The sequence below is a fragment of the Carcharodon carcharias genome, chromosome 3 (genome assembly GCF_017639515.1).
Source record: "Carcharodon carcharias isolate sCarCar2 chromosome 3, sCarCar2.pri, whole genome shotgun sequence".
Taxonomy (NCBI): Eukaryota; Metazoa; Chordata; class Chondrichthyes; order Lamniformes; family Lamnidae; genus Carcharodon; species Carcharodon carcharias.
Genome location: NC_054469.1, coordinates 2,135,157 through 2,154,746, shown reverse-complemented (window position 1 = coordinate 2,154,746; position 19,590 = coordinate 2,135,157). Strand labels below are relative to the sequence as shown.

Sequence of the window (19,590 nt, the reverse complement as noted above, 5' to 3'; positions counted from 1 at the left end):
GCAGCGCTCCCTCTGAACGGGCCCTCCGACAGTGCAGCGCTCCCTCTGAACGGGCCCTCCGACAGTGCAGCGCTCCCTCTGAACGGGCCCTCCGACAGTGCAGCGCTCCCTCTGAACGGGCCCTCCGACAGTGCAGCGCTCCCTCTGAACGGGCCCTCCGACAGTGCAGCGCTCCCTCTGAACGGGCCCTCCGACAGTGCAGCGCTCCCTCTGTACGGGCCCTCCGACAGTGCAGCGCTCCCTCTGAACGGGCCCTCCGACAGTGCAGCGCTCCCTCTGAACGGGCCCTCCGACAGTGCAGCGCTCCCTCAGTACGGGCCCTCCGACAGTGCAGCGCTCCCTCTGTACTGGCCCTCCGACAGTGCAGCGCTCCCTCAGTACTGGCCCTCCGACAGTGCAGCGCTCCCTCTGAACGGGCCCTCCGACAGTGCAGCGCTCCCTCTGAACTGGCCCTCCGACAGTGCAGCGCTCCCTCTGAACGGGCCCTCCGACAGTGCAGCGCTCCCTCTGAACGGGCCCTCCGACAGTGCAGCGCTCCCTCTGAACGGGCCCTCCGACAGTGCAGCGCTCCCTCTGAACGGGCCCTCCGACAGTGCAGCGCTCCCTCTGAACGGGCCCTCCGACAGTGCAGCGCTCCCTCTGAACGGGCCCTCCGACAGTGCAGCGCTCCCTCTGAACGGGCCCTCCGACAGTGCAGCGCTCCCTCAGTACTGACCCTCCGACAGTGCAGCGCTCCCTCTGAACGGGCCCTCCGACAGTGCAGCGCTCCCTCTGAACGGGCCCTCCGACAGTGCAGCGCTCCCTCTGAACGGGCCCTCCGACAGTGCAGCGCTCCCTCAGTACTGACCCTCCGACAGTGCAGCGCTCCCTCTGAACGGGCCCTCCGACAGTGCAGCGCTCCCTCAGTACTGGCCCTCCGACAGTGCAGCGCTCCCTCAGTACTGGCCCTCCGACAGTGCAGCGCTCCCTCAGTACTGGCCCTCCGACAGTGCAGCGCTCCCTCAGTACTGGCCCTCCGACAGTGCAGCGCTCCCTCAGTACTGGCCCTCCGACAGTGCAGCGCTCCCTCAGAACGGGCCCTCCGACAGTGCAGCGCTCCCTCTGAACGGGCCCTCCGACAGTGCAGCGCTCCCTCTGAACGGGCCCTCCGACAGTGCAGCGCTCCCTCTGAACGGGCCCTCCGACAGTGCAGCGCTCCCTCTGAACGGGCCCTCCGACAGTGCAGCGCTCCCTCTGAACGGGCCCTCCGACAGTGCAGCGCTCCCTCTGAACGGGCCCTCCGACAGTGCAGCGCTCCCTCAGTACTGGCCCTCCGACAGTGCAGCGCTCCCTCTGAACGGGCCCTCCGACAGTGCAGCGCTCCCTCTGAACGGGCCCTCCGACAGTGCAGCGCTCCCTCAGTACTGGCCCTCCGACAGTGCAGCGCTCCCTCAGTACTGGCCCTCCGACAGTGCAGCGCTCCCTCAGTACTGGCCCTCCGACAGTGCAGCGCTCCCTCAGTACTGGCCCTCCGACAGTGCAGCGCTCCCTCAGTACTGGCCCTCCGACAGTGCAGCGCTCCCTCTGTACGGGCCCTCCGACAGTGCAGCGCTCCCTCTGAACGGGCCCTCCGACAGTGCAGCGCTCCCTCAGTACTGGCCCTCCGACAGTGCAGCGCTCCCTCTGAACGGGCCCTCCGACAGTGCAGCGCTCCCTCTGAACGGGCCCTCCGACAGTGCAGCGCTCCCTCTGAACGGGCCCTCCGACAGTGCAGCGCTCCCTCTGAACGGGCCCTCCGACAGTGCAGCGCTCCCTCAGTACTGGCCCTCCGACAGTGCAGCGCTCCCTCTGAACGGGCCCTCCGACAGTGCAGCGCTCCCTCTGAACGGGCCCTCCGACAGTGCAGCGCTCCCTCAGTACTGGCCCTCCGACAGTGCAGCGCTCCCTCAGTACTGGCCCTCCGACAGTGCAGTGCTCCCTCAGTACTGGCCCTCCGACAGTGCAGCGCTCCCTCAGTACTGGCCCTCCGACAGTGCAGCGCTCCCTCAGTACTGGCCCTCCGACAGTGCAGCGCTCCCTCAGTACTGGCCCTCCGACAGTGCAGCGCTCCCTCTGAACGGGCCCCTCCGACAGTGCAGCGCTCCCTCTGAACGGGCCCTCCGACAGTGCAGCGCTCCCTCTGAACGGGCCCTCCGACAGTGCAGCGCTCCCTCTGAACGGGCCCTCCGACAGTGCAGCGCTCCCTCTCAACGGGCCCTCCGACAGTGCAGCGCTCCCTCTGAACGGGCCCTCCGACAGTGCAGCGCTCCCTCTGAACGGGCCCTCCGACAGTGCAGCGCTCCCTCTGAACGGGCCCTCCGACAGTGCAGCGCTCCCTCAGTACTGGCCCTCCGACAGTGCAGCGCTCCCTCAGTACTGGCCCTCCGACAGTGCAGCGCTCCCTCAGTACTGGCCCTCCGACAGTGCAGCGCTCCCTCAGTACTGGCCCTCCGACAGTGCAGCGCTCCCTCTGAACGGGCCCTCCGACAGTGCAGCGCTCCCTCTGAACGGGCCCTCCGACAGTGCAGCGCTCCCTCAGTACTGGCCCTCCGACAGTGCAGCGCTCCCTCTGAACGGGCCCTCCGACAGTGCAGCGCTCCCTCAGTACTGACCCTCCGACAGTGCAGCGCTCCCTCTGAACGGGCCCTCCGACAGTGCAGCGCTCCCTCAGTACTGGCCCTCCGACAGTGCAGCGCTCCCTCTGAACGGGCCCTCCGACAGTGCAGCGCTCCCTCAGTACTGACCCTCCGACAGTGCAGCACTCCCTCTGAACGGGCCCTCCGACAGTGCAGCACTCCCTCTGAACGGGCCGTCCGACAGTGCAGCGCTCCCTCAGTACTGGCCCTCCGACAGTGCAGCGCTCCCTCTGAACGGGCCCTCCGACAGTGCAGCGCTCCCTCAGTACTGACCCTCCGACAGTGCAGCGCTCCCTCAGTACTGGCCCTCCGACAGTGCAGCGCTCCCTCTGAACGGGCCCTCCGACAGTGCAGCGCTCCCTCTGAACGGGCCCTCCGACAGTGCAGCGCTCCCTCAGTACTGGCCCTCCGACAGTGCAGCGCTCCCTCAGTACTGGCCCTCCGACAGTGCAGCGCTCCCTCAGTACTGGCCCTCCGACAGTGCAGCGCTCCCTCAGTACTGGCCCTCCGACAGTGCAGCGCTCCCTCAGTACTGGCCCTCCGACAGTGCAGCGCTCCCTCAGTACTGGCCCTCCGACAGTGCAGCGCTCCCTCAGTACTGGCCCTCCGACAGTGCAGCGCTCCCTCAGTACTGGCCCTCCGACAGTGCAGCATTCCCTCAGTACTGGCCCTCCGACAGTGCAGCGTTCCCTCAGTACTGACCCTCTGACAGCATAAGCAGTAAGTGATAGAGCTAAGCAATTCCACAACTAATGGAGCAGACCTAAGCTCTGCAGTCCTGCCCCATCCAGTCGTGAGTGCTAGAGGACAATTAAGCTGACTGGAAGAGGTGGATTCACAAATATCCCCATCCTCAATGACTGGGGAGACCAGCACATCAGTGCAAAAGATACAGCTGAAGCATTTGCTACAATCATCAGTTAGATGATTGGATGATCCATCTCGGCCTCCTCCGGATGTCCCCAGCATCACAGATGCCAGTCTTCAGCCAATTTGATTCACTCCACATGGTATCAAGAAACGGCTGAAGGCACTGGATACTGCAAAGGCTATGGGTCCTGACAATATTCCAACAAAAGTACTGAAGACTTGAGCTCCAGAACATGCCATGTTCCTAGCCAAGCTGTTCCAGTACAGTTACAACACTGGCATCTACCTGGCTATGTGGAAACTTGCCCAGGTATGTCCTGTTCACAGAAAGCAGGACAAATCCAACCTGGCCAATTACTGCCCCATCAGTCTACTCTCGATTATGAGTAAAATAATGGAAAGGGTCATCAACAGTGCTATCAAGCAGCAATTGCTTAGCAATAACCTGCTCACTGATGCTCAGTTTGGGTTCTGCCAGAGCCACTCGATTCCTAACCTCATTACAGCCTTGGCTCAAACACGGGCAAAAGAGCTGAACTCCCGAGGTGAGGTGAGGGTGACTGCCCTTGATATCAAGGCAGCATTTGACCTAGTGTGGCATCAAGGAGCGCTAGCAAAACTGGAGTTAATGGTAATCAGGGTTGGAGTCATACCTAGCAAAAAGGAAGATGATTGTGGTTGTTGGAGGTCAATCATCTCAGCTCCAGGACATCACTGCAGGAGTTCCTCAATGTAGTGTCCTAGGCCCAACCATCTTCAGCTGCTTCATCAATGACCTTCCTTCCATCATAAGGTCAGAATGGTGTATTGTTCACTGATGATTGCACAATGTTCAGCACCATTCGCGACTCCTCAGATATTAAAGCAGTCCTTATCCATATGCAATGAGGCATGGACAACATTCAGGCTTGGGCTGATAAGTGGAAAGTAACCTTCGTTCCACACAAGTATCAGGCAATGACCAGCTCCAACAAGAGAGAATCTAACTATCACCCCATGACATTCAATGGTATTACTAACGCTGAATCCCCCACTATCAACATTCTGGGGGTTACCATTGTCCAGAAACTGAACTGGGCTAGCCATATAAACACTGTGGCTACAAGAGCAGGTCAGAGGCTAGGAATCCTGCAGAGAGTAACTCACCTCCTGACTCCCCAAAGACTGTCCACCGTCTACAAGGCACAAGTCAGGAGTGTGATGGAATCCTCCCCTTGCCTGCTTAAGTGCAGCTCCCACAACACTCAAGAAGCTTGACAACATCTAGGGCAAAGCAGCCCACTGGATTGGCACCACATCCACAAACATTCACGCCCTCCACCACCGACACACAGTAGCAGCAGTGTGTACCATCTATAAGATGCACTGCAGGAATTCACCAAAGTTCCTTAGACAGCACCTTCCAAACCCACAACCACTACCATCTAGAAGGACAAGGGCAGCAGGCACATGGGAACACCACCACCTGGAAGTTCCCCTCCAAGCCACTCACCATCTTGACTTGGAAATATATCGCCATTCCTTCACTGTCGCTGGGTCAAAATCCTGGAACTCCCTCCCTAACAGCACTGTGGGTGTACCTACACCACATGGACTGCAGCGATTCAAGAAGGCAGCTCATCACCACCTTCTCAAGGGCAATTAGAGATGGGCAACAAGTGCTGGCCTCACCAATGAATGAATAAAAAAGTGCAGCTCTCCCTCAGAGTGTATCCTGGCACAGGCTTGGGTGAAGGGGAATGACCATTCCAGTACAAATTGGAGCAAACATGAGTTCAGAGGGGAGGTGAAAATGTATATTAGAGAAGCAAAGAGAGATTATGAGAAAAGACTGGCAGCCAACAGAAAGGGGAATCCCAAAGTCTTCTATAGGCGTTTAAGTAGTAAAAGGAGGAGTAGGGCCGATTAGGGACTAAAAAGGAATTTATACATGGATGAAGGGGCCATGGCTGAGGTATTGAATGAATACTTTGCATCCGCCTTTACCAAGGAGGTAGATACCACCCAGGCCATGGTGACAGGCGAGGAAACTCTGTCACCAGAAGGGTTCAAAATTGATAAGGGGGAAGTGTTGAATAGACTGTCGGTACTTAGGGTTGACAAGGCACCAGGACCGGATGAGATGCATCCAAGGATATTGAAGGAAGAGACAGTGGAAATTGCAGGGGCACTGGCCATAATCTTTCAGCCTCCCCAAGACTCAGGGGTGGTGCCAGAGGATTGGAGAATTGCAAACATTACGCCCTTGTTCAAAAAAGGTTGTAAGGATAAGCCCAGCAATTACAGACCAGTCAGTTTAACTTCAGTGGTGGGCAAGAGTCTAGAAACAATTATTTAGGATAGAATTAGTCACATGGAAAAATGTGGATTAATTAAGAGTCAGCATGGATTTCTAAAGGGGAAATTGTATTTAACTAACTGGCTGGAGTTTTTTGAAGAGGTAACAGAAAAGGTCGATGAGGGTAATGCTGTTGATGTGGTGTACATGGACTTTGAAAAGGCATTTGACACAGTGCCACACAACAGACTTGTGAGAAAAGTTATTGCTCATGGAATAAAAGGGACAGTAGCAACATGGATACAAAATTGGCTGAAAAATAGGAAGCAGAGGGTAACGGTCAATGGATATTTTTCGGGCTGGAGGAAGGTTTGTAGCAAAGTTCCCCAAGGGTCAATATTGGGACCCTTGCTTTTTCTGATATATATTAATGATTTAGATCTTGGTATGCAGGGGGCAATTTTGCAGATGATATGAAGCTTGGGAGTGTTGGGAACTGTGAGGAGGGCGTTGCAGAATTTCAAAAGGATATAGGCAAGTTGGCAGAGTGGGCAGATGAAGTTCAATGTGGATAATTGTGAGGTGATGCATTTGGTTGGAAGAACATGGACAGGCAATATAAAATAAGGGGTGGAATTTTGAAGTGGGTGTACGAGTAGAAAGATCTGGGTGTATATGTGCATAGATCATTGAAGGTGGCAGGACAGGTGGAGAGAGCAGTTAATAAAGCAGATAGTATCCTGGGCTTTATTAATGGGGCAGAGAGTACAAGAGCAAGGAGGTTATACTGAATTTATATAAGACACTCGTTAGACCTTAGCTGGAGTATTGTGTACAGTTCTGGGTGCCACATTATAGGAAGGATGTGAACACACTGGAGAGAGTGCAGAAGAGGTTTACAAGAATGGTTCCAGGGATGAGACACTTCAGCTATGAGGATAGATTGGAGAGGTTGGGTCAGTTCTCCTTGGAGAGAAGGCGGCTGAGAGGAGATTTGATAGAGATGTTCAAAATCATGAGGGGGCTGGACAGAGTAGATAGGGAGAAGCTGTTCCCACTCATAAAAGGGTCAAGAACGAGAGGGCACAGATTTAAAATGATTTGCAAAAGAAACAAGTGTGACGGAGAAGAAACTTTTCCACAGTGAGTGGTTCGAGTCTGGAATTCACTGCCTTGAAATTTGGTGGAGGCAGGTTCAACCGAGGCATTCAAGAGGACACCGGATAATTATTTGAGTAGAAACTGCGTGCAGGGGTACGGAGAAAAGACAGGGCAATGGCACTAAGTCATAATGCTCATTTGGAGAGCTGATGCAAACACAATGGGCCGAATGGCCTCCTTTTGTGCTGTTAAAATTCTGCGATTCCGTGACGATACAGCAATGGCACCAATCCCAGTCACCGGCATTTTCAGTTACCTCCCCAATAGCAACAGTTTTCACTCCCTCAGGATTTTTAAATGCTTTCATTCCTTCATCTACATCAGTGTGAACCTTGAACCCAGACAGGGAGCTGCATAGAGCTGTTTGATTCTCCTTCATATTTAAATGAGTTCAGCTTCTTTGCTGCACCACATGGCAGGTTGATTTATGGATTCCCGCAGGCTAAAAAAGTAGGGCCACTGAATCAGAACGTAGAGGATGGACACATCCTGCATCTGTTACAGCATTTGCCCTGCTGCACCATCGCAGTGCTAGATTTGACATTTTCCCACTTTAGAGGCAATCAGCCTGATCTATGCGCCTGTGTGTGACTGAGTGCACAATGTACCATTTACACAGAGCTGCTGTCTCATGAAAATGAGAGGTTTACTACAGCAGCATGTAAAGCTTCATGCAAACCTGAATCCAGAATAAATTAGCACAAAACAATGGCACTTGCTAAAAGCAAAAAACTGCGGATACTGGAAATCCAAAACAAAAACAAAAATACCTGGAAAAATTCAGCAGGTCTGACAGCATCTGCAGAGAGGAACATAGTTAACGTTCAAGTCCGTGTGACTCTTCAACAGAACTAAGGGAAAAAAAGCAATGGCACTTGCTGCTAGCCACTGCCCACCCTCCACCACAGAGAGTTCAAGGGACAGTAATCCACCACAAAGCCCTCAATAGTCAGCTTGTTGGGCCAATCGCCACAACACTAACTATTCGTAATTTTAATCATGCTTGCACAAGTCTGAGAAGAGGAACACACCGTCCTAAGGTAGAAGTGTGAAAAGGCTGCTGAAACTCCCGTCTGTGCCTTTGTCACCTCTGGACTTGATTTGTCCAATGCTCCCCTGACCAGCCTCCCATCTTGCACCTGACATAACCTTCAGCTCATCCAAAGTTCTGTGGTCTGTATCCTAAATTGCACCTAGTCTCATTCACCTATCATCCCTGCACTCGCTGATCGACACTGGCTCCTGGTCGAGCAATGTCTCAATATTAAAATCTTCATTCCCGTGTTCAAATCACTCTACGACCTCACGCCTCCCCAATTCTGTCACATCCCTATTTATATAATGCATTTAATGTAATGAAACCTCCCAAGGCACTTTACAGGAGCATTCATTCTAAAATGAAGTATGATCCTTAGCCACATTAAGTCAGGTGACCAAAAGCTTGAACAAAGAGCCAGGTTTTAAGGGAGGAATGCAAGGTAGAGAAAAGTGGGGAGGGAATTCCAGAGCTTAGGGCCTAGGCAGCTGAAGGCACAGGTGCCAATGGTGGAGCAACGATTGGAATGTACAAGACAGCAGAATTAGAGGAGCATAGCTAACTCAGAGGGTTGTGGGTTGGAGGAAATTAGAGAAAGGGAGGGTGGAGACCCATGGAAGGATTTAAAAACCAGGGTGAGAATTTTAAAATCAAAATGTTGAGCCAACATAGGTCAGCAAGCACAGGGGCGACCGGAGAACAGGACTTGCTGCTGTCAGTTAAAACCCTCCAAGTTTTTGGTGCTTCTTCAATTTGGGACTCATGGACACCCCGATTTTAATCATTGCACCATGAGCAGCCATACCTTCTGTTGCCTGAGCCCTAAGTCCTGGAATTGTATTCCTAACCCTCTCTGCTTTGCCCCCTCTCTATTCTTTTTAATTTCCTGATGTAGCCTGACGTCAATTTTTAGTTTGATAATATTCCTTTGAAGCACCTTGAAAGGTGTTATATAAACACAGCAGTTGTTCTAAGGCTGCATAGAATTAGAGGTGTCAGGGTCATAAATGGATTGAAATCGAGGACGCGAATCTTAAATAGGGGGCATTAGGGGAGTGGAATGCATTCCCTCTTTTGAAAGGACACTGTCTTCCCTCCATTTTCCTCCATGTTCATCACATTCCTACAGTCTGTTATTCAGTACCTGGACATGAGGGGCATAGATAGGGTAGACAGGAAGGAATTTTTCTCCTTAGTGGAGGGATCAATAACCAGGGGGCATAGATTTAAGGTAAGGGGCAGGAGGTTTAGAGGGGACGTGAAGAGGAATTTTTCCACCCGGAGGGTGGTAGGAATCTGGAAAGGCAGAAACCCTCGTAACATTTAAGAAGTATTTGGCTGTGCACCTGCGATGCCATGGCATACAAGGCTATGGGCCTAGTGCTGGAAAATGGGATTAGAATAGTTAGGTACTTGTTTGACCGGCGCAGACTCAGTGGGCCGAAGGGCCTTGTTCTGTGCTGTAGACCTCTATGGCTCTATGACATTTCTCACTCTGAGAAACCCAGTGGGCAAGTGGAAGCATTCAACTTACACATTCTTCAGAAACCCCCACCCACTGTCAACAACACCTTCTATCACTGATGGGCAGTAATTGCCAGGTTAGATTTGTCCTGCTTTTTGTGTACAGGACATACCTGGGCAATTTTCCACATAGCCAGTGTCTTAGCTATACTGGAACAGCTTGGCTATGGGCACAGCAAGTTCTGCAGCACAAGTCTTCTATTATTGATGGGATATTGTCATAGAACCATAGAAAAGTTACAGCACAGAAGGAGGCCATTCAGCCCATCTTGTCCATGCCAGCCCGAGGACACCCAGGTGCCCTTTCTAATCCCATCTTCCTGCACCCGGCCCATAGCCCTGCAGCTTACAGCACTTAAGGTGCAGATCCAGGTACTTCTTAAAAGAGTTTAGAGTTTCTGCCTCTACCACCAACTTGGGCAGCAAATTCCAGACACCCAGTACCCTCTGCGTAAAAAAGTTCTTCCTCATGTCCCCCCTACACCTTCTGCCACTTATCTTGAATCTATGTCCCCTGGTTCTAGAATTCTCCACCAAGGGAAACAATTTGATCCTGTCCACTCTATTCCCCTCAAAATTTTGTACACCTCAATTAAGTCACCTCTCAGCATTCTTTGTTCTAAGGAAAATAACCCCAACCTATTCAATCTCTCCCCCTAGCTACACTTTTCTAACCCTGGCAACATTCTTGTAAACCTCCTGTGCATCACTCCAGAGCTATTACGTTCTTCCTGTAATGTGGTGACCAGAACTGCACACAATACTCCAGTTGTGGCCTCACCAGTGTTTTATACAATTCCAAAATTATATCCTTACTTTTATATTCTATACCTCTGCCAATGAAGGAGAGCATTCCATATGAATTCTTTACAACCTTGTCTACTTGAACTGCTGTCTTCAGGGAACTGTGTACTTGTACGCCAAGATCTCTTACTTCATCTACCCCTCTTAGTATATTCCCATTTATTGTGTAATCCCTGCAACTGTTTGACCTCCATAAATGCATGACCTCACACTTCTCTATGTTAAAATGCATCTGCCACTTTACCGCCCACTCCACCAACCTATCTATATCGTTTGAGATTATGGCTATCCTCTACACTATCCACTATTCGGCCAATCTTTGTGTCATCTGCAAATTTCCCAATCGTGTCCCCCACGTTCACATCCAAATCGTTAATATATAAACACAAACAGCAAGGGTCCCAACACTGAGCCCTGTGGAACACCACTTGAGACAACTTTCCATTCGCAAGGGCATCCATTGACCATTACCCTTTGTTTCCTGTTGCAAAGCCAATCTTTTATCCAGTTTGCCACATTACCCTGAATCCCATGGGCTTTTACTTTCCTGACCAATCTGCCATGTGGGACCTTGTCAAATGCCTTGCTAAAATCCATGTACACAACATCCACTGCACTACCTTCATCAACCCTTCTTGTCACTTCCTCAAAGAATTCAATCAAATTTGTGAGGCAAGACCTTCCTTTAACAAATCCATGCTGACCATCCCTGACTAGTCCATGCCTTTCCACATGACAGTTAATCCTATCTCTCAGGGTTGATTCTACTAATTTGCTCACCACCGATGTAAGACTAACTGGCCTATAATTGTTTGGCATTTCCTTTGATCCCTTTTTAAACAATGGAACTACGTTTGCATTTCTCCAGTCCTCCGGTACCTCCTCTGTATCTAGTGATGGCCCATAGCCTTTCCTGTGTCCAGTGCCTTCAGTTGTTTTTAATGGCACTTGAGTGAATAAAAACAAAAACAAAAAACTGCGGATGCTGGAAATCCAAAACAAAAACAGAATTACCTGGAAAAACTCAGCAGGTCTGGCAGCATCGGCGGAGAAGAAAAGAGTTGACGTTTCAAGTCCTCATGACCCTTCAACTGAATAAAATTGGCTGAAGATTAGTACCTGTGATGGTGGGCTTCTCAAGAGGAGGCTATGGTGAATCACAGGATCATGGGATGGTTACAGCACAGAGAAGAGACTATTCTCCCCATTGCGTCCATGTCAGCTCTCTGCAAGAGTAACTCAGCTCATCCCAATCCCCAGCCCTTTCCCCATAGCCCCGAAAATGTTTTCTCTTCAGGTGCTGATACAATTCCCGTTTGAAAACCAAGGCTGAACCTGCCTCCACTGGGCACTTTTGGCTGAAGTTTCTCCTGCTCCCCACTCAGTATCACACTGCCGCTTATCTCGAGCTGCTCTCACAATCTGGGAGCACGAGTGGCACCTCCAGACTCAACATTAAAACCACATCTCTGAAATCCAAGTATTGGACAGGCCTGCAAGCAACAATCAGGTCACCTTGACAGGGAGTACATGGAGAGGGGTGTTATCAGGAGTGTTATGTAAGGTAACCAACTCCCACTGATCAAACACTCCATAGACTATTAAAACCCATAATCTACACAAAAACACAGTCATAGCTAAACATACACGCATTCACAACTCCCTCCATCAACTAAACCAGTCACTGCACTCTCAAGAAATGTGTTCGGAAAGCTAACTCAATGTTGTATTGCAAAGGTAATTGGATAGAGGCTGGGTGCAGCCCAGGTATTCCACACCATGCAGCATGACAGAACACTGCATTAGACTGTTCGGACTCCCATCACAAGCTGTGCATAAAGCCTCTAACTCCACAACAGCTCAGCACTGCCTGGCTCACAGGTCGGGTACAAGACAGTAAATAGGTAAGACAGGGCTAATTCTCACAAAGCAACTGTTGAAAGCAGATAGATCGGATTTTAGGCCATTAGCCTGATATTCAGCTCCTGATGTTAGCTCTCTGATCAAGCTCAATACACAAAATCTTAACAGCTCAGAAGGAAGCCATTCGGCCCATCATGACTGTACTGGCTCGACTCTCCAAATGAGCATTATGACCTAGTGCCATTGCCCTGTCTTTTCCCCGTACCCTGCACATTGTTTCTATTCATATAGTCATCTAATGCCCTCTCGAATGCCTCGATTGAACCTGCCTCCACCAACTTCCAGGCAGTGAATTCCAGATTTGAACCATTCGCTGTGTGAAAAAGTTTTTTCCCACATCACATTTGCTTCTTTTGCAAATCCATCTATCACCATCCTGTCCCACTCTCATTCTTGATCCTTTTACGAGTGGGAACAGCTTCTCCCTAACCACTCTGTCCAGCCCCCTCATGATTTTCAACATCTCTATCAAATCTCCTCTCAGCCGCCTTCTCTCCAAGGAGAACAGACCCAACCTCTCCAATCTATCCTCATAGCTGAAGTTTCTCATCCCTGGAACCATTCTTGTAAACCTCTTCTGCACTCTCTCCCATGTGTTCACATCCTTCCTATTGTGTGGAGCCAGGACTGTACATAATACTCCAGCTGAAGTCTAATGAGTGTCTTATATAAATTCAACATAACCTTCCTGCTCTTGTACCCTATGTCCCTATTAATAAAACCCAGGGTACTATCTGCTTTATTAACTCTCTCTCCACCTTCCTGCCACCTTCAAGGATCTATGCACATATACACCTAAGTCTTCCTGCTGCTGCACCCCCTTCAAAATGTCATCCCTTATTATGTAATGTCTGTACATGTTCTTTCTATCAAAATGCATCACCTCACACTTCTCCGCATTGAACTTCATCTGCCTCCTATCTGCCCACTCCACCAACTTATCTACGTCCTCTTGAAGTTCCACGTCGTCCTCTTCACAGTTCACAACACCCCCAAGCTTCTTATCATCCGCAAACTTTGAAATTGTCCTCTGTACATCAAGATCTTGATCATTAATATTTATCAGGAAAAGCAAGGGTCCCAATACTGACCCCTGGGGAACTCCACTATAAACCTCCCTCCAGCCTGAAAAACATCCATTGACCATTACTCTCTGCTTCCTACTTTTCAGCCAATTTTTTATTCACATTGCTACTGTCCCTTTTAATCTTTGAGCAACAACTTTTCTCAAGTCGGTTGTGTGGCACTGTGTCAAATGCCTTTTCAATGTCCATGTATGCCATTCCCTCTCCCCCTCCACCCACCCCAACCCTCCCCATCTCTCCCACCCTAACTCTCCAACAGCATTCCCCTCGTCGACCTTTCTGTTACCTCTTCAAAAAACTCCAGCAAGTTAGTTAAACAGGATTTCCCCTTTAGAAATCCAGGCTGGCTCTTCCTTATCAATCCATATTTTTCAATGTGACCACTAATTCTATCTCAAATAGTTGTTTCTAGAATCTTGCCCACCACTGAAGTCAAACTGTAATTGCTGGGCTTATCTTTACAACCTTTTTTGAACAAGGGCGTAATGTTTGCAATTCTCCAATCCTCTGGCACCACCCCGAGTCTAGGGAAGGCTGAAAGATTATGGCCCCTGCAATTTCTACTCTCACTTCAATATCCTCAGATGCATCTCATCCGCTCCCGTTGCCTTATCAACTCTAAGTACTGACAGTCTATTCAACACTTCCTCATTATCAATTCTGAACCCTTCTAGTGACAGAGTTTCCTCGTCTGTCACTATGGCCTGGGTAGCATCTACCTCCTTGGTAAAGATGGATGCAAAGTATTCATTTAATATCTCAGCCATGACCCCTTCGTCCATGTGTAAATTCCCTTTTAGGTCCCTAATCGGCTCTACTTCTCCTTTTAACAGCAAAGTACTAGCCAATTAATAATGACACTGCAGCTAGTCAGTGAAATCCATCTATCACCATCCTGTCCCACAAAGCAGATTTCCAACTGTATGTTTCAGACAGGAGGAACTCTGACAGGCACAGTGGGAAAACAGGTTAGGCACAGCGTGCCATTAATTAAAATAATCTTAGAACCGAGACTAAAACTAATCAAAGAGCAGGGAGTTCGCCCGGTGTTCTGGACAATATTCCTTCCCCAACCAACATCATACAGACTCGGTGCAAATTCAAATCACTGCCATATGCAAAATGGTGACTGTAGTTGCCTACTCAACCGAGCAGGACGCCGCCCTCCAACACTCTCTCTAGGCCCTTCATCCCCCAACCCTCCCCCCCACTCTCCCCTCACCCCTCACCTCCACACTCTCCCCCACTCACCCCCTCCTCCCCTCACCCCCCACTCTCCCCTCACCCCCTCCTCCCCTCACCCCTCACCTCCACACTCTCCCCCACTCACCCCCTCCTCCCCTCACCCCCCACTCTCCCCTCCCCACCCGCCCCCTCCCCCCCACTCGCCCCTCTCCCCCGGCCCCTCCCCCCCACTCGCCCCTCTCCCCCGGCCCCCTCCCCCTCCCTCTCTCTCCCTGCTCCCCTCGCCACACCCCGCTCCCTCCCTCTCTCCCCCTGCCCCACCCCCCTCCCCCGCTCCCTCTCTCCCTCCCCCGCTCCCCTCCCTCTCTCCCCCAGCCCCCCCTCCCTCCGTCTCTCCCCCTCCCCCTCCCTCCCCTCCCTCTGTCTCTCCCCCCGCCCCCCCTCCCTCCCTCTCTCCCCCCGCCCCCCCCCTCCCTCCCTCTCTCCCCCCGCCCCCCTCCCCTCCCTCTGTCTCTCCCCCCGCCCCCCTCCCTCTCTCCCCCCACCCCCCCTCCCTCTGTCTCTCCCCCTCCCCCTCCCTCCCCTCCCTCTCTCTCTCCCCCCGCTTCCCTCCCTCTCTCCCCCCGCCCCCCTCCCTCCATCTCTCCCCCTCCCCCTCCCTCCCCTCCCTCTGTCTCTCCCCCCGCCCCCCTCCCTCTCTCCCCCCACCCCCCCTCCCTCCGTCTCTCCCCCTCCCCCTCCCTCCCCTCACTCTCTCTCTCCCCCCGCTTCCCTCCCTCTCTCCCCCCGCCCCCCCTCCCTCTCTCCCCCCGCCCCCCTCCCCCCATCTCTCCCCCTCCCCCTCTCCCCCCATCTCTCCCCCTCCCCCTCTCCCCCCGCCCCCCTCCCTCCATCTCTCCCCCTCCCCCCCTCCCTCCATCTCTCCCCCTCCCCCCCTCCCCCCCTCCCTCCATCTCTCCCCCTCCCCCCCCCTCCCCCCCCATCTCTCCCCCTCCCCCCCTCCCCCCCCATCTCTCCCCCTCCCCCCCTCCCCCCTCCCTCCATCTCTCCCCCTCCCCCCCTCCCTCCATCTCTCCCCCTCCCCCCCTCCCCCCTCCCTCCCTCTCTCCCCCCGCCCCCCCTCCCTCTCTCCCCCCACCCCCCCTCCCTCCGTCTCTCCCCCTCCCCCTCCTCCCTCTGTCTCTCCCCCCGCCCCCCTCCCTCTCTCCCCCTCCCCCTCCCTCCCCTCCCTCTGTCTCTCCCCCCGCCCCCCTCCCTCTCTCCCCCCGCCCCCCTCCCTCCCTCTCTCTCTCCCCCCGCTCCCCCTCCCTCTCTCCCCCCCGCCCCCCCCTCCCTCCCTCCCCCCCTCCATCTCTCCCCCCCTCCCCCTCCTACCTTGGGCAGCTCCCTCAGTTGGTTCGAGTCCAGGAGCAGCTCCTCCAGGCTGCGGCTGTAGCGATAAATCTCATCGGGGACTCCGCTCAGGGAGCAGTGGCTCCGGTCCACCGACTCAATGTGCCGGTTACACCGCCACAGCGGGATACACTTCAGCATCTCCGGGGCGTGAGGGAGGCCGAGGCCAGGCCGGGCCACTCACAGTGCGGCCTGGGGGGGGGGGGGGGGGGGGGGGCGCCCGCGGCCCCGCGGCCCCGCTCTCCCTCCCTCAGCCGCTCCTGCCCCGGGCACCGGGCCCGAAGCTGCAGCCTCGGCCTTTCCCTCGGTCTCTCCCCGGGCCCGAAGCTGCAGCCGCGGCCTTTCCCTCGGTCTCTCCCCGGGCCCGAAGCTGCAGCCTCGGCCTTTCCCTCGGTCTCTCCCCGCTTCCCGGACTCTCGCCTCCCGCTCCGATTCCCTGCAGCGGCGGTGACGCTCTGCGTGCCGCTCTGACGTCATCACGCACAGCGTCCATTTCCTCCCCTCCCCCCTCCCCTCCCCCCCCCAAAAAAAAATCACTCCGGCCGCCATGTTTCTGAGGGGCAGCGAGAGGGGCGGGGCCGGGGGAGAGGGAAGGAGGTGGGTGGGGACAGGAAGGAGGGGGGGTTGGGGACCGGAAGGAGCGGGGGAGGGGAAAGGGGGGGTGAGGTCAGAGGTGAGTATGGTGGCCATTACCAAGGAGAAGGTGCTAGGAGAACTGAAAGGTCTGAAGGTGGATAAATCACCTGGACCAGATAGATTACACCCCAGAGTTCTGAAGGAGATAGCTGAAGAGATAGTGGAGGCGTTAGTGGTGATCTTTCAGGAATCACTGGAGTCAGGGAGGGTCCCAGAGGACTGGAAAATCGCTAACGTAACCCCCCTGTTTAAGAAGGGAGTGAGGCAAAAGACGGGAAATTACAGGCCGATCAGCCTGACCTCGGTCATTGGTAAGATTTTAGAGTCCATTATTAAGGATGAGATTTCAGAATACTTGGAAGTGCATGGTAAAATAGGGCAAAGTCAGCATGGTTTCATTAAGGGGAGGTCATGCCTGACAAATCTGTTAGAATTCTTTGAGGAGGTAACGTGTAGGTTAGACAAAGGAGAGCGAATGGATGTTATCTACTTGGACTTCCAGAAGGCCTTTGACAAGGTGCCGCACAGGAGACTGCTCAGTAAGATAAGAGCCCATGGTGTTAGAGGCAAGGTACTAGCATGGATAGAAGGTTGGCTGTCTGGCAGGAGGCAGAGAGTGGGGATAAGGGGGTCCTTCTCAGGATGGCGGCCGGTGACTAGTGGAGTTCCGCAGGGGTCAGTGTTGGGACCACAACTTTTCACTTTATACAATAATGATCTAGGTGAAGGAACTGCGGGCATCCTAGCTAAGTTTACAGATGATACAAAGATAGCTGGAGGGACAGGTAGTATTGAGGAGGTGGGCAGGCTGCAGAAGGATTTGGACAGGTTAGGAGAATGGGCAAAGAAGTGGCAGATGGAATACAACGTGGGCAAGTGTGAGGTCATGCACTTTGGTAGGAAGAATAGAGGCATAGACTATTTTCTAAATGGGGAGAGAATTCAGAAGTCTGGAGTGCAAAGGGACTTGGGAGTCCTAGTCCAGGATTCTCTTAAGGTTAGCTTGCACGTTGAGTCGGTAGTTAGGAAGGCAAATGCAATGTTGGCATTTATTTCGAGAGGACTAGAATATAAAAGCAGGGATGTGCTGCTGAGGCTTTATAAGGCTCTGGTCAGACCACATTTAGAATATTGTGAGCAATTTTGGGCCCCGTATCTCAGGAAGGATGTGCTGGCCCCGGAGAGGGTCCAGAGGAGGTTCACAAGACTGATCCCAGGAATGAAAGGCTTAACATATGAGGAGTGTTTGAGGAATCTGGGTCTATACTCGATGGAGTTTAGAAGGATGAGGGGGGATCTGATTGAAACTTACAGAATACTGAAAGGCCTGGATAGAGTGGACTTGGGGAAGATGTTTCCATTAGTAGGAGAGACTTGGACCCAAGGGCACAGCCTCAGAGTAAAGGGAAGACCTTTTAGAACAGAGATGAGGAGAAACTTCTTTAGCCAGAGAGTGGTGAATCTATGGAATTCATTGCCACAGAAGGCTGTGGAGGCCAGGTCATTGGGTGTATTTACGACCAAGATAGTTAGGTTCTTGATTGGTCAGGGGATCAAAGGTTATGGGGAGAAGGCGGGAGAATGGGGTTGAGAAACTTCTCAGCCATGATTGAATGGCAGAGCAGACTTGATGGTCTGATTGGCCTAATTTCTGCTCCTATGTCTTATGGTCTTACCAGTGATTCCTTTCACTTGTAGCCTCTCCCGCTGCAGCACGCTCGAAAGATTTAAGAAGTTGGATAGCAAGGAAAAAATGCAAAGAGCGCATCGTCCCCTATGCACCAAATTCATGTTTTGCACCATATTCCGAATACCCACTCTGACTGTGCCCCACTCAGGATGTGCTCACTCTCCTGTTCCTGTGCAGTAACGTTAAATTATTTATGTACTTTAAATAAAAACTAGAACCCTTACCTTTCCTCAGCTTAATCTATTTTAAACTCAAGAAAAATAACTGGAGAAAACGCTTCACCGCGATGCTGACTGCGGGATACTCTTCCCAGACTGCTTCACCATGATGCTGACTGCGGGACACTCTTCCCGGACTGCTTCACCACGATGCTGACTGCGGGATACTCTTCCAGACTGCTTCACCGCGATGCTGACTGCGGGATACTCTTCCCAGACTGCTTCACCATGATGCCGACTGCAGGACACTTCCCAGACTGCTTCACCGCGATGCTGACTGCAGGACACTCTTCCCAGACTGCTTCACCACAATGCTGACTGCAGGACACTCTTCCCAGACTGCTTCACCGCGATGCTGACTGCGGGACACTCTTCCCAAACTGCTTCATCATAATGCTGACTGCGGGATACTCTTCCCAGATGCTTCACCGCGATGCTGACTGTGGAACGCTCTTCCCAGATAGCTTCACCGCGATGCTGACTGCAGGCCACTCTTCCCAGACTGCTTCACAGCGATGCTGATTGCAGGACACTCTTCCCAGACTGCTTCAGCATGATGCTGACTGTGGAACGCTCTTCCAGGACTGCTTCACCATAATGCTGACTGCAGGACACTCTTCCCAGACTGCTTCAGCGTGATGCTGACTGTGGAACGCTCTTCCAGGACTGCTTCAGCACGATGCTGACTGCAGGACACTCTTCCCAGACTGCTTCACAGCGATGCTGACTGCAGGATTCTCTTCCCAAACTGCTTCACTGCGATGCTGACTGTGGGACACTCTTCCCAGACAAATCTATCTTAGTGAGGAATGTGGCACTGTCAACCCTGTTAATACAATCTTCTAAACGAGGGATTGGGTAGGAATGTGTTTTTGTTACCATTTTAACCTTTCTGTGGTTTATGCAGAATCTGTTGACCCATCAGGTTTAGCACTAACACCACTGGTGAACTCCAGCTGCTTTGACTGGGGTCAATTAGGTGATTTTCTGACACATACTGAATTACTGCTGGCACTTCTGCAATGTTTCTCCAGGCTTAACGGATAAGCATGTTGCTTTATAGGAGGAAAGTCCCCGACATCCACATCATGTGTGGCTAAAGTTGTGGACACTCCAGATCCCTTTAAATTCTCT

At 52.6% G+C, this 19,590-nt stretch overlaps 1 protein-coding gene across 14 annotated transcripts in view; it reads right to left on the bottom strand.

Annotated features, from left to right (window-relative positions):
- The window catches only part of scrib (scribble planar cell polarity protein), a 482,984-nt gene extending 466,874 nt beyond the window's left edge, over positions 1-16,110 (bottom strand). For all 14 annotated transcript variants that reach the window (XM_041183767.1, XM_041183772.1, XM_041183773.1 and 11 more), the window contains exon 1: positions 15,895-16,110. In XM_041183767.1, the coding sequence (XP_041039701.1) occupies positions 15,895-16,053 (159 nt within the window). In that variant the 5' untranslated portion in view covers positions 16,054-16,110. The remainder of the gene's footprint in view (positions 1-15,894) is intronic.
- Positions 16,111-19,590: the final 3,480 nt, after the last annotated feature.